A 13,406-nucleotide genomic window follows, 5' to 3' on the forward strand; every position below is an offset into this window, starting at 1 on the left:
TGCTGCTGCTGCTGCTGCTGCTGCTGCTGCTGCTGCTGCTGCTGCTGCTGCGCCTCAGACTACAAGTCATCCCAGGAGAACCCAGGAGAACCCAGCCTTCTGGAACCAAGACAGTCAAAGCTCTCGACACCACCAAGATGGTGCAGCCCAATTAGAAATCAGCCAAGAACTTTATCATCTTCTTGTGTGATAGAACAGGCTACCACAGTGATAGTCACTCAGATCCTAAAGGGACAGGTAGAAGGCCATCTAAGACACCTGCCCATCCCTCTGTTTGGACTTCTTTCCTTATAGGACTTTGTCTAAGGCATATAACATACACAGGCAGGTCCCCAAAGACCAGGTACAGCCACAGCCTTCCTCTGAGGAGTAAAAGGCAATGTCAAGGTCACTGATTTGCACACATACACCAATGCAACAGGACACAGAGCAGTGAAATCATCTGTGGATGTATTACACCAAGAAACCAGGAAACGTCTGTGAAAGAATGACCCACCACCATCTTGGTGCAAAAAGCTTTCCTAGCTTGCACTACATACATACCATAAACTGCTAATACACGCATAAATGCCTGCCTCAGTACTGTAGGATGGCTGCAAGGTCATCTTCAAACCACTTGTTTCCAACAAAGACAGAGACATGATCCTCTGCTCATAAATTAATGTCTCCCAAAAAGATACCAGACCCTGAATACCCAACTAACACCAGAGTCATACAAAGCTCATCCAGGCATGCCTAGGCTCACTTGTGACCACCTTATAGGCCTCTAAAAGCCTGAACACTCAGCCCTTATGGAAATGACAAGAGGTGGCCATGGACCTGCTGAGCAGGAAAACCCGAAACTTCTACATCTTTGTAGAGGGGTTGCCTCAACTAAAATCACCACGAAGGCATAGCTTATCAGGTGCTGCCTTCGCCATCCTATACGGCTGCCATTAAGAAGGCAGGCCAGCTTACCGGTGGGTAGAACTGCTCGCTGTGACTGCTAACCACTTCCATGCCTTCTCTTTTGGTGGCCACATACACTTTTGGGGAAACATCCATTTTCAGGCTGGCTCCCTTCAATTCTCTAGACTGAGTCCTTTACCACCACATTTGGCAAAGGCCTGAACAACGCTTGGGACTCTTCTGTAGCTGGCAAAGATTCTGGCATTGCTGCCAGGGTCAGCAGCTAGTGCAACAGTCACTAACTTCCTCTCTGTTCAGGTAGGCCCCAGGTCTCCACAGGCCAGGGTAAGACCCGCTGCCACCCTTTCTTACCTTTAGGGTTCACAGCAGCTTTGACCAGGAACTCAGGAAAGCTTTGACAGAGCCACCCGCTGGCCCTTACCTTCATCTAGGTTCCAGTAACAAAGGCCAAGGTAGTAGTAACATTACACAGAAGAGGTGCTGTATGTTACTAGGCCTCTGTGTTATCATGTGCCTATTCCACGGCGGAAAACACAAGAGGACCCTGGCACCTGCTAAGGTAGGGCAGGTAGCCAAGAACAAGTCCCTCCGCATACATGCTGCGTCTATCTGACCTTTCTTTTCTTGCTCCCCTATCCCCGGTTTGAAACAAGGTCTTGCCCAGGTTGGACTTTAACTCATGATCCTCCCTGATAGTGTCCCAAGTGCTAGGATTACAAGTATGGTACACCATGCCTGGCTTGCACATAGATGTTTGAATAAAGAACATTTACTATCTTCCTGGCTCTACCAATCTCCTGGGGTACACAGAGCAATAATAAAATGAACCATTATACCTCTCTACAAAGTACTTACTACATATCGTGTCTATAAGCAAAGTACAAGTTAAAAAACCTGAGAAGCTACACACGCTGTACAAGGACCTTTGAAAAATAAATGACAAAAACAAAACAACAAAACAACAAAAAGATAACAAAACAAACAAGGTATATGTGGTACTTTAAATGATAAAGGCCCCCAGAGACTCATTTGCTTGAATACTTGGTTCCCAGCTACTAGAACTATTTGGGAAGGATTAGGAAGTGTGTCCTTGTTGGAAAAGCTATGTCATTGGGAGTGGGCTTTGTGCCGTTCCTTGTCTGCTCTCTGTTTCCTGCTTGTGGATCAGATGTGAGCTCTCAGCCAGCCACAGGACACCATGTCTCTGCTCCACCATCACAAACACTAGCCCTCTGGAACCATAAGCCTTTCATGGTATCTTATCAAACAGTAGGAAAGAAACTAATGCAGCATGTAAAAACAACTTCATGAGATTTCTGACGGGCATGGTGAGGCACACCGTTAATCCTAGTACCTGGGAGGCAGAGGCAGGTAGAAATTTATGAGTTAGAGGCCGGCCTGGTCTACACAGTGAGTTCTAAGGGATACACAGAGAAACTTTCTTTAAAAAAAGAAAACAAATAACTTCATGAAATTTTTTTGTATAAAAAAGCAATAGAAAGCTGGACAGTGGTGGCACATGCCTACCCAGCACTTGGGAGGCAGAGGTAGGTGGATGCTGTAAGTTTGAAGCCAGCCTGGTTTACGGAGAGAGCCCCAGGACTGTGGTCAGGGGCTACAAAGAGAAACCCTGTCTCAAAACAACAAAACAAAACAAAAGAATGTCTCCATTAGAATGGAACTCACAGGGCTGGGTAGCTAGATGAGTCAGTAAAGTGCTTGCCTGCCAGGCATGGGGTCCTGAGTTCCATCCTAACCCATATAAAAAGCTGAAAGTGGAACTAAATGTTTGTATTCCAAGAGCCAAGAATATGAGAATATAAAAACAGTCTGATTCCCCAAGGCTGACTGGTCAGCTAGACTTGTATCGCTGGTGAGGTCCCAGTGAGAGAGCCTGTCTCCAGGGGAATGAAACTAAGGTTGACCTCTGGCCCATAAGCACATACATACCTGCATGTACACACATATACACACAATAGGATTCATGCACAGCAAATAATTTTCCAGAGCACATACACAGATTTAATTCTTTAATCAAAACTGTATAGTTTAAGACACTAGAAAGCTAGGGACATGTAATTATGACAGAAAAGTGTGTAACAGGGCATAACAACGGAACACTAAAATATCATAAAAACCCTTCTCATTGATGAAAATGGAATGATTTTAGGACTAAATCAAGGGCTGGAGCGATGGCTCAGCAGTTAGATCTCTTGCTGCTCTTAAGGACCACGTTCATTGGGTGGCTCACAACCACTTCTAACTCCAGTTCTGGGAACCAATTACAGAACACACTGTACACAATAAGAAAACTATTTTAAAAAGTAATTAAAGTGTGATCTACTTTAAAAGAGGACAGAGTGGGAAGGCAATAAATAAACAAAAATTTAAAAATTAATAAAACAGAAAATAAAGCTGAGAGTGGTCATTCATGCCTATAATCCCAGCACCCAGGGAGTGAAGGTGAGAGAAGAGCTACAAGCGCAAGCCCAGCGTGTGCCATATGATGAAGTTAGGGCCAGCTTAAAACTATGCACAGAGTCTGGAGAAACGGCTCCACAATTAAAACACTTGCTGCCTCAATCCCTAGACCCACATGACCCACAACCAGTGTAACTCTAGGTCCAGGGGGTCTGAAACCTCTTCTGACCTCAGTGGACACCAGGCACACACATGGGGGTCAGACATACATGCAGGCAAGACACCCACACACATAAAATAAGGCAACAACAACAACAATAATAATAATTTTAAAATGCTATTTCAGTTGAGAATGGAAGCTAAGGTAGGAGGATTGTCAAAAGAGTTCCAGCCAGCCTGAGTTATGTAAGACCTTGTCTCAAATATTTAAAAAAAAAATATATTCTGTGATTCTTTAAATCAAACTCCTATGTTATATTCACTGTTTGTATGATAGACTTCAAACCTTTAAGAAATTAAGAGAGGGGCCAGAGAGATGGTTCTATAGGCTAAGAGCTCTTGTTGCCCTTGCCGAAGATCCAGGTTCAGTTCCCAAAACCTAGCTCCAGGAGATCTGGTGCCATCTTCTGGCCTATGCAAGCGAAGGACATATAAAAATAAAGAAACCCTTTTTTAAAAACTTAGGAGAGTACCATTATACACATGTGGCAGCACATGTTTATAATCCAAAAATTTGGGGAGTTAGAAGCTGAAGGATCGGGCGTTCAGGGTCAACCTGGGCTGTACTCTCTATCTTCAGAAACAAAACCCAAAAGGAGGACTGTGGGAGGATGCCTTGGCAAATCAGGGCACCGGGCAGCCAGAGTCCACGAAGCTACATGAAGGCAGAAGGAGAGTTGTATACTTTCACGGCTGCAGCTAGAAACGTGGTCCTGGGACTCGGACATAAGGAAAGGGCAAACTTTTTGCACTGACAAGCTAGTAACAAACAGATTAGAATGTGCTGTCCATTAATAGGAGCACTGCATTGGCAGCAACACTAACTAGCGAAAACCTACAAGGGGACTAACGGTACAGTAATGGTTACCTAGCATGCACATGGCCCTGGGCTTTTTTTCTCCATGCCACACACCAAACATTTTAGATAAATAAATAAATGCTTAGAAAGAATTATGGTAGGCTCACTGAAATACAAAGTAAAATATTAATTTTTATAGCTATTATGTAAGATAGTGCCACTTAGCAAAAATATTAATCAAATTAAAATACATAGGACTTGCTTACTCAGCAACCTTCACTACTAAGGAAGTAAATCCAGTGAGTTTGGTCATAAGTTTTAAAAAGCTCAAATAATAATGTTTTTAATTTTAACATCAAGCAATGAGAAAGAGAAACTTCAAATAAGAAAAAGACCTCACACAAAAGCATGGATAGTGATTTAGTATGGTTCTTTTCTTCTAGTTTCATTGAAGTAAATCAAACTATGCTTTTTAGTCAGAGTTTAATTAGCTAGTTATTTGTCCTTAACTTTTATGGAAGCAATCGGTTTAAATTCTGGATGAAAATCTATCCTTTCATTCTGATTGGATTTTACCATATAATCACATTTATTTGCTGAAATGACCAAGATTGGTTAAACACAGTGGAGAATGCATGTTCTCTTTAGGTAGACACTATGTATGTTTAATAACATGCACATACTTGTACACACACATCTACACTGAATAAAAGCTATAACTTTATGAAATCTTTCTGGTGGTGACAGAAAATTCTGAATTTTTGAAATATAAACAAGTATTTACTCAACACTACATTATTTTATTGTGGGTATTTGTTTTATTTCTTAAGGCACTGCCCGGCATGGTGCACAGGCCTTATTAATCCCAGCACTTGGGAGGCAGAGGCAGAAAGATCTCTGTGAGATGAGGGCCAGCCTGGGCTACATAATGAATTCCAGACAGGGCTATGTAGACAAACTCTGTCTCAAAAAACATTTTTACTTAGTAATGCAAAATACACATGATGACTTGACTGATACATATTCCCATCTAGAATACTTTTCTCTCCCATCTACAACTGAACAGATGGGTGAATCCAGGGGAATGACCACGTTCATTACCTAGAGCAGACTCTGCTGATATTTCAAGTCCGGTCTGATTCATTACTTCTTTTAACTTCAAAACCTCTTCCTCATGTTTTTGAGATAACCCACAGGAAAACGGCAGTGCCCAAGCTCAGTCCAACTTTCAGGCAGTCAGGTTTGGTCTGAGACATTGAAGGTTGACTGTGTTAGAGATCTGCTCCCAGGCTTCCGCAGGGGGGTGACTACAGCAGATAGCACCATCTTACCCCTTACTGGTTTGTTTGAGACAGGGGTCACTATATAGACCAGGCTGGCCTTGAACTCAGAAATTCACCTACCTCCACCTCTCCTAGGATTAGAGGCATGTACACCAATTCTGCCTTGAAGGCTGTGAGGGCAGGTCTCATGCACAGCCCACTGCTTGCTGCTGAGCCCTTGTTAGAAATGAAAAGCTAATTGAGTGCTGGTCAAAGTACCACAGAGGTAAAGGATGGTAATGACTGTCCATGTCACTCCAGCCTCCGGCTTTTCCCTCTGTATTATATTAATTTTCTTTAAGAAAGTATCTCCCTATCCAGCTGGGACTGGCCTTGAACTCCAGATCCTACTGCAACTGGTTCCAGAGTGTTGTTATTGCATGTGCGTGTGTATTGCCACGTTCTTAACCACTGGGCCATCTCCCTAGCCCTTAAACTATACTTTAAAAGAAAAAGAAATTTAAACTGGCAATGTTTTAAGAAATAGATTCAACTAATTTCAGAATAACTTGTTATATACATTCCTTATCATGTAGTGTGTGTTTTGTGTACACACACAGGCATGCACAGAAGGTCAGGACAACTTGCAGGAGTTGGTAAACTTGAATTCAGATCTCCAGGCTTGGTTCTCTGAGCCCTGCATAGAGTGGCACACACCTCTGCACAGGCATGCACAATCGCGCTCACACACACGTGCAAACACATAAACAAAAGTGCTTGTGCATGCACACAAATGCAAGCATGCAAATACACAGGCATGCAAGCACAAGCAAACGTACGCGTACACAAGCAGGCACATACACACATACAAATATGCACACACACGCAGGCATGCACATGTGTGACTTATTCATTTTTAGTGCATTAGCGTTCTGCCTGTTGTTCTGTGTGAGGGTGTCAGATCCCATGGAACTAGGGTTACAGACAGTTGTGAGCTGCCCTGCGGGTGCTGGGAATTGCATCTGGGTCCTCTGGAAGAGCAGCCAGTGCTCTTAACCAGGGGGCCATCTCCCCAGCCCCTAGCAGTGTATTCTTTAAAGAACAAACAACAAAACGAAACTCTTTTGAGCTAGGCTCCCAGATAGCTCAGGCTGATCTCAAGCTTGCCTGGGGTCGCAGGGGTGTGCAGCAGCAGTGCGCACCTGTGGTTCCACAAACACGTGCACACGACACAGGAGAGTGATGCTAAGCATTAAAATAAACACACAGGCTCTATTCTTGCCCACAGGCACTCCCAATGTAAAGGAAGAAAACATGGAGTCAAACGGCCTTCAAAAGCCAGGTTGTCATAAAAAGCTGGAGCTGAGGTGATCATGAGTTCAAGGCTAGCCAGAGCTACATGAAACCCTGTGGCGAAAACCAAAATAAAACAAACAAACAAAAAAGCCATGAAACACATTATCAAAAGGACAGTTATCCAGAATATGTAAGGCATCTTATAATTCAGTGCTAAAAAGAAAAACAAATCCAATGTTTTATGGAAAAGAAAGAAGTGACAGACAATGTCCAAAGGAATATACAAGAATGACTAATAAGAATATGAAAGCACGGGGCCAGCAAGGTGACTCAGAGAGTGCAGGTATCTGCCGCCTCTGCCAAGCCTGATGGTTTCAGTTTGGTCCTGGAGACCATATGATGGAAGGAGACAATCGACCCCTGTGAGTTGTTCTCTGACCTCCACACACACGCACACGTGCGCGCGCACACACACGCACACACACACTGCAAAAAAGAATGTAAAAAGTAATCAATATAATTATTTACAAGAGGCCATAAGACTAAGTAAAATAAAATAGCACTTCAGACCACTAAATTTAAAGACTAGTAACACCAAATACCAGCAAGGAACTACCATCTATCACTGATGAGAGACTGTAAGATGGTACAGTCATTCTGGGGAAAGGTCAGGTAGTTTCTCATAAACAGGTACCTATCTGTCTGTCTATCCTGTAAACCACGTCTCTTGGTATTAGTGTACAAGTAATGAAAGATTTTACAAACAGACTTTTATGAGAACCATGGAAGCTGAATGTGAACACCTGTAACCCCAACACTTAGGAGACAAAAGCAGGAGGATCAGAAGGTCAAGGCCAGCCTGGGTTATATGAGACATCTCAGCAACAACAAGAACATCTGGGCCCGTGAAATGGCTCACTTGCCACCACGCCAGAGTTTGAGTTGAGGGATCCACATGGCAGAAGGAAAGAACAGATTCCTGCAAGTTGTCCCCTGACCTCCACATTTGTGTAGGCATGTGCACACATGCACAAACACATAAATAAAATGTTTAAAAAACGTAAAAGAACGTCTATGGCAGCTTTATTAATAGCTCCAAATTTAAAGCAGCAGATATTCATCCACTAGATAAACAAATGTGACATAGTCACATGATGGAAAAAAGGACTGAATTCTTAAACCATACTCTCAAATGTCTCACTAAAAATATACACTACTTGAATCCATTTACATGATATTCCAGAGCAGATAAGATTAACCTATGGTGGGATGATGAAAGGTGACAACAGTGGCTATCTCTGGTGGGAGTCGGGGCAGAAATTGACTAGAATGGCATGAAGGGAACTTGAAGAGCCATGGTAATGATCTACACTTCAGTACAACTTTGATAGTATACATTCATTAAATAACATCTGTATGTTCCACTACATATAAACGTCTTATAAAGACAAAAAGAACTGTAAAAAAGATATTGATTTCTAGTTACTGACACAGTTTGAAGCATTCAGGAACAAAGTATGCTTATATCTGTAACTATAAAATTCTTCAGAACATCAAATAAGTGCCAAGTATGGTGATGCACCCCTTTAATCCCAGTACACAGAAGGCAGAGGCAGGTGGAGCAAGCCTGGTCTTCATAGTGAGTTGCAGGACAGCCAGAACTACGTAGAGAGACCCTGTCTTAAAAAAATAAAAATCAGATAAGCTGGACAGAGCAGCTCATACTTGTTAGCTCATCATTGGAGAGGATGGGGCTGAGACAAGACCATTGTCACAAGTCTGAAACCTGCAGGGCTTCATAGTGAGTCCCCGGCTCCATTGTGAGACACCGTTTCAGAACAACAGAGTGACGGGAGGGAAGAGTGGATAGGCATGTGACAAAGCAGCGCGGTGGAACAGTAGTAGAATCTAAGACGATGGCTATACTGGTAATAACAGCTCTTCAACAATCAGTTGCACAGCTCTAAGTTGTATAATCTGATAATACCTAACATATACAGACACAGGACACCATTAGCACAATCAAGTCAGTAAAAGGTCTCTGGTTTTGTTCTTTCAGAGCCTCAAACTCCCCATGTAGCTAAGAGTGACCTTCACTCATGATCCTTCTGCCTTCACTTCTCATACGCTCTGATCCGAGGCTTACGACAGCACAGCTAACCTAAGCGCCTGTCTTTGTAACAGCCAATGGCCACATCCCTTTGCGCCCCTGGAACCCTGTGAAAGCGCAGGTGCACAGCGCACGCTGTTTCAGCTTGGCTCTGTGAGCCGTGTGGCCACTCCACCGTGTGCATCAGTAACCGGCGCTCTCTCTTAGCCCGCCAGGCCACTACATCCCAATCCATTCGCGTCCTTGTTGGTGACCGATGGACCGACACACATTTAGATTACTGTTTGAAGCTGGACAAACCTGCCACAAATAGTCCTGTGTGTTTTTGTCAATAATGTAGACTGAACCCGAGAGCTCCTGCACACTCGGTCTGCACTCCACTCTACTACTGACTATACAGCCTCAGTCCTCTATTACTTTTTATTTTGAGACAAGTTCCTAGGAAAGTTGTCCAGGCTGGGCTTCAAAGTTTAATTTTCCTGCAGTAGTCTCCTGAGCAGCTGGGACAACAGGTCTGTACCATCAAACCTGACTCATACGTAAGTCTTTCTACAGACACAGACTCCATCTAGTTCTACTCAGACTTCCAAATCTGCTGCATCAAGTATCGAATCTGAGCTGCCAACTGGAGAAATTTGACAATCCAAAAGGCTTTTAAAACCAACATGTTCCGAATATTTCATTATGCCACTCCTCTCCATCCCAAAGTTCAGTGACTACCTGCAAGCCAACCTGAGAGGATTCGCCCCACTTCCTTAACATTCCTACAATCACACAGTGAGGTGCTAGGTCCTGCCAGTTCTGTCCTTTCAGTTCTGCTCACATAGCATCCATCCTAATCCAAATGTGTATTTCCTCTTAAATGGACTGACTAAACCAGCCTTCCTGCTTTTCTCTCTTACCTTAGGTCTCATTCTTCCCTTCCCGGACAAAGCAAAGTTTCTAAAATTCAAGCCAAGTGTTACTTTCCTATTTAAAACTCATCAATGGCCATGTGTGCTGGCCCGTACTTATAACCCCACACTAGGGTAGTTGAGCCAGGACAGCTAAGCTACAAGTTTAAGACTAGTCCAGGATGTAGACTAAGACTGTCTAAAAACAAAAACCCTGGCTTAAAAACAACTCCTCTCTCCAGACATACCTGATACCACCTTCAACTTAAATCTTTTTATGTCATTTAAGCCTTGGTGCCCAGGGTCACACTTGTTCTGAAACAAGCAACATCTGTTTGTGGGATGTGACTGATGTAGTAGGAAAGATACTGCGGGGCCTAATAAATACATTCAGGAAACCAAATTAGGAAGGCCAGGGTAAAGCCATCCTGCACTTGAACGTAACGGAGGTCAACAATTCTGAACAAGTGTGTAACATGTTCAAAAGCACATTCTAACTTCTGAAATGTGTAAAGGCAAGTGGGCTACGGGTAAGGAACTCAACCGAGACCTAGCACAGTAACCCCGGAAAGGAAACTCCAGGCAGTTAGGAGAGTAGACACAAGAGCATGTTAAAGGTGGGCAGCAGCACAGAGAGGAAGACTTCAGAGTTTTGAGCCAATCAAAAGCCTAAAGCCGTTAACTAAGAAGTTAAAAACCAGTGTGGGGGGGGGGGCAGTATTTTAAGAATCTCCTTACACACTTGGCAACATTTCCAAATAACTAACCGCTGGCAAACTAAAAGTAACATACAAAGGCTAAAAATTCAAATGCCAAACCAAAAGAAAAGACAGTCTGAAGATTTACCAAGTCACAATGTTGCTTTAGAACTGTTTAAAATGTAGCAACATTTCCAAATAATTTACTTTAACCTCTGGCAAATTCAAAGTAACATACAAAGACACTTGTTCAAAATGAGTCCTAACAGGTATTAGGCACAGCACATGCGTAGGTAGTCCAGTACGGCAAGATAACAGCTACTCTCTAGTTGGGGAAAATATGTACAAATAAATTGGAACTTAAAATTCACTGCTAAGTTAGGATAGGGTAGGAGAGGAGGAAACAATGGAGCACCATCCAACTCAGCCCTGAGGGTTTGAGTAGCATTAGACCAGATAAAAGGGAACAGCCTGTCCAAAAAGCCTCAGGTAAGAAAAGGCATAGCTGGCCATTTACAAGTAGCTTAAAGTCTGAAGAAAAAGTTCAAGATAAAGACACACCCACACAAAATGTCTAAGAGCACATCTACATGAAAAACCCAGCACACAGAATAACCCAAGTTTTAAGCTACAAGAGCACATTTAGTTTCAAGTATGCCCAACTTTGTCTCCACGTCTTAAGAGCATTGCAGGTGGGCATCAAGTGAGGGAAGAACCTTACACATTAAAGAGAGTCTGTAAACTCCCTCTTCACGTCACTTCTGCAGGGAGATCTTTGCTTGAAGTGGAAAACCAACCAACCACGAAGCTACAGAACATGAGCAACACTGTGGTAAACTGGAGACAAAACTCTGAAGAAGGTGGCCATTTACAGCTCTAGCAGTTTACAGATGGTGAAAATGTATGGCAAGACTAGCTATAATTCAGGGAAAAAAATAAGAACTCAGATTGTATCTGATATTTCTCATTTTAAGATAGTGGCGATTAATTACATAAACTGAAAAACAACAGCAACAACAACAAAACACAATGTAGAACAAAATGTGTCTGTGAATAGATTTTGGCAAGGGCTACCTATCGGTACGCTTAGAGAGGTCTGCCTACTTTTACAGTGCTCTTTCCACCACTTTAAAGGATTCTTGTTATTTTGGAGATTTCCTTAGAATAGGAGCTACTTGCTTTTAAGCCAAATACCCCAAACTGGTTAATGTTCTAGAGCACTTTTGAACATTAAGCCAAATTTTCTGTCTCGTCTTGTCAAGCTACCAAGCTTCTAGCATGAGGCATACTTTCTCCACTTCCACAAGCTAAGCAGCCAAGTGTGCAGGTAAAGCCAATGTAAAAACTAACTGAAGTGTCATGGGGCCATTAATGAACATGCATGCACAACAACGTGATCTCCTTGATTTCCTTAGAAAACATGACAGAGGTTTTAAGGAGTGAGACAGTTGAGGATAAATACCAGAAACCTAAGTCTGAAAATAAAAGCAAAGTCTTCCAGTAAAGCAGTTTCCACCATAATATAGCAAGGGAAGAAGGGCAAGGAAGAAACAAAAAGGAATAGGAAACACCTTTCAAAACTTTCTCGTAAAACAGAAGCCTCCACATAATGGTACAGCAAACACTCAAATCTCAGTAGAAACAAGACTGTATTTTAGCAAAGACAGCATGAAAATTATTTGAACAAGAAATCGAGATTAAAACTACGGGAAGAGTAAAACAATTTCTACAGGTAAGGAAGGCAAATGAAAACAAAAACAATTTGGTTGTTTTAAAATCCATTCAAAGCTCCCGCACCCGCGTTTCAGATGTCTTAGTACAGTATTTACTAAGTCACAATGTTGCTTTAGAAGCTTTTAAAATGTAGCAACATTCCCAAATAACTTTAACCACTGGCAAACTAAAAGTTACAAAGGCTAAAAATGTTTAAAGCCAAACTAAACGATGGACAGTTCACAATGTTGCTTTAGAAGCTTTCAAAGTGTAGCAACATTTCCAAATAATTTACTTTAACCTCTAGCAAACCCGAAGACACAAAGACTAAAAACGCAAAACACCAAACCAAACCATGGTTCAGAGATTCTCAGACTCTCCAGAAGAACCAATCTCAATACACTGGCATGTGCATCGCCCTGTAAGGCGGGTGGGGGGCAGGGGTGTCAAGAGAACTCGGAGTTATGACCAAGGGTGAGCAAAGCCAAGCAGGCCATGTTCTTGCTGGCAGGCAACTTCGCAATTACTTAGGCAAGCACTGTGGCCAGGGCACTCTCGAGCCAGTAAAAAGAGCACTGGACTCCTAAAACGAGAGGCTGACCGCAGCTCGGTAAGGTCGAGAAGGTAGGCAGTGGCCTTCTTTGACCTCCACGGAAAACCGAGGCTCCTGCAGCCGTCGCCTCCGCGCCTGGATGGTCCAGACCAACCCTCCCCGACCGTGTGCGGCCTTCCCACGCACCCCGGGCGAGTGTCAACAGCTGGAGCGGCCGGGCGCGGGGAAGCTCGCAGCCCGCGCAGTCGTCCCGGAGCCCCGAGACCGGGAAGAAAGACGGCGGAGCGCGCCCCGCCTCCCCGCCCGGCCCCGCGCGGACTGCGGCCGGGAAGCGGGGTCGGCGCTCCTACCTTTTTCAGCGCAGGCACCAGCAGCCCCCTCCACTTGGGCGCGTTCTCCTCGCTGAAAAACTCGTAGGGCAGCTGCTGCGCCTGCATGGTGCCCGCGGGGAGCCCCGGGGCGGGCGGAGGGGCGGCGGCTGGCGGCGCGGAGCAGGGCCGCAGCCCGCGCACGGCCCGGCCCCCTCGGGGCGC

General features: G+C 43.8%; 1 protein-coding gene across 3 annotated transcripts in view; it reads right to left on the bottom strand.

Moving 5' to 3' along the window:
• Positions 1-13,400, bottom strand: part of Sos1 (SOS Ras/Rac guanine nucleotide exchange factor 1) — an 81,630-nt gene extending 68,230 nt beyond the window's left edge. For 2 of the 3 annotated variants that reach the window (XM_055618812.1, XM_055618804.1), the window contains exon 1: positions 13,224-13,400. In XM_055618812.1, the coding sequence (XP_055474787.1) occupies positions 13,224-13,310 (87 nt within the window). In that variant the 5' untranslated portion in view covers positions 13,311-13,400. The remainder of the gene's footprint in view (positions 1-13,223) is intronic. The other variant, XM_055618795.1, reaches the window with a different exon arrangement.
• Between the last annotated feature and the right edge of the window lie 6 nt (positions 13,401-13,406).

The sequence above is a fragment of the Psammomys obesus genome, unplaced genomic scaffold (assembly GCF_907164565.1).
Source record: "Psammomys obesus unplaced genomic scaffold, mPsaObe1.curated_primary_1811, whole genome shotgun sequence".
Lineage (NCBI taxonomy): Eukaryota > Metazoa > Chordata > Mammalia > Rodentia > Muridae > Psammomys > Psammomys obesus.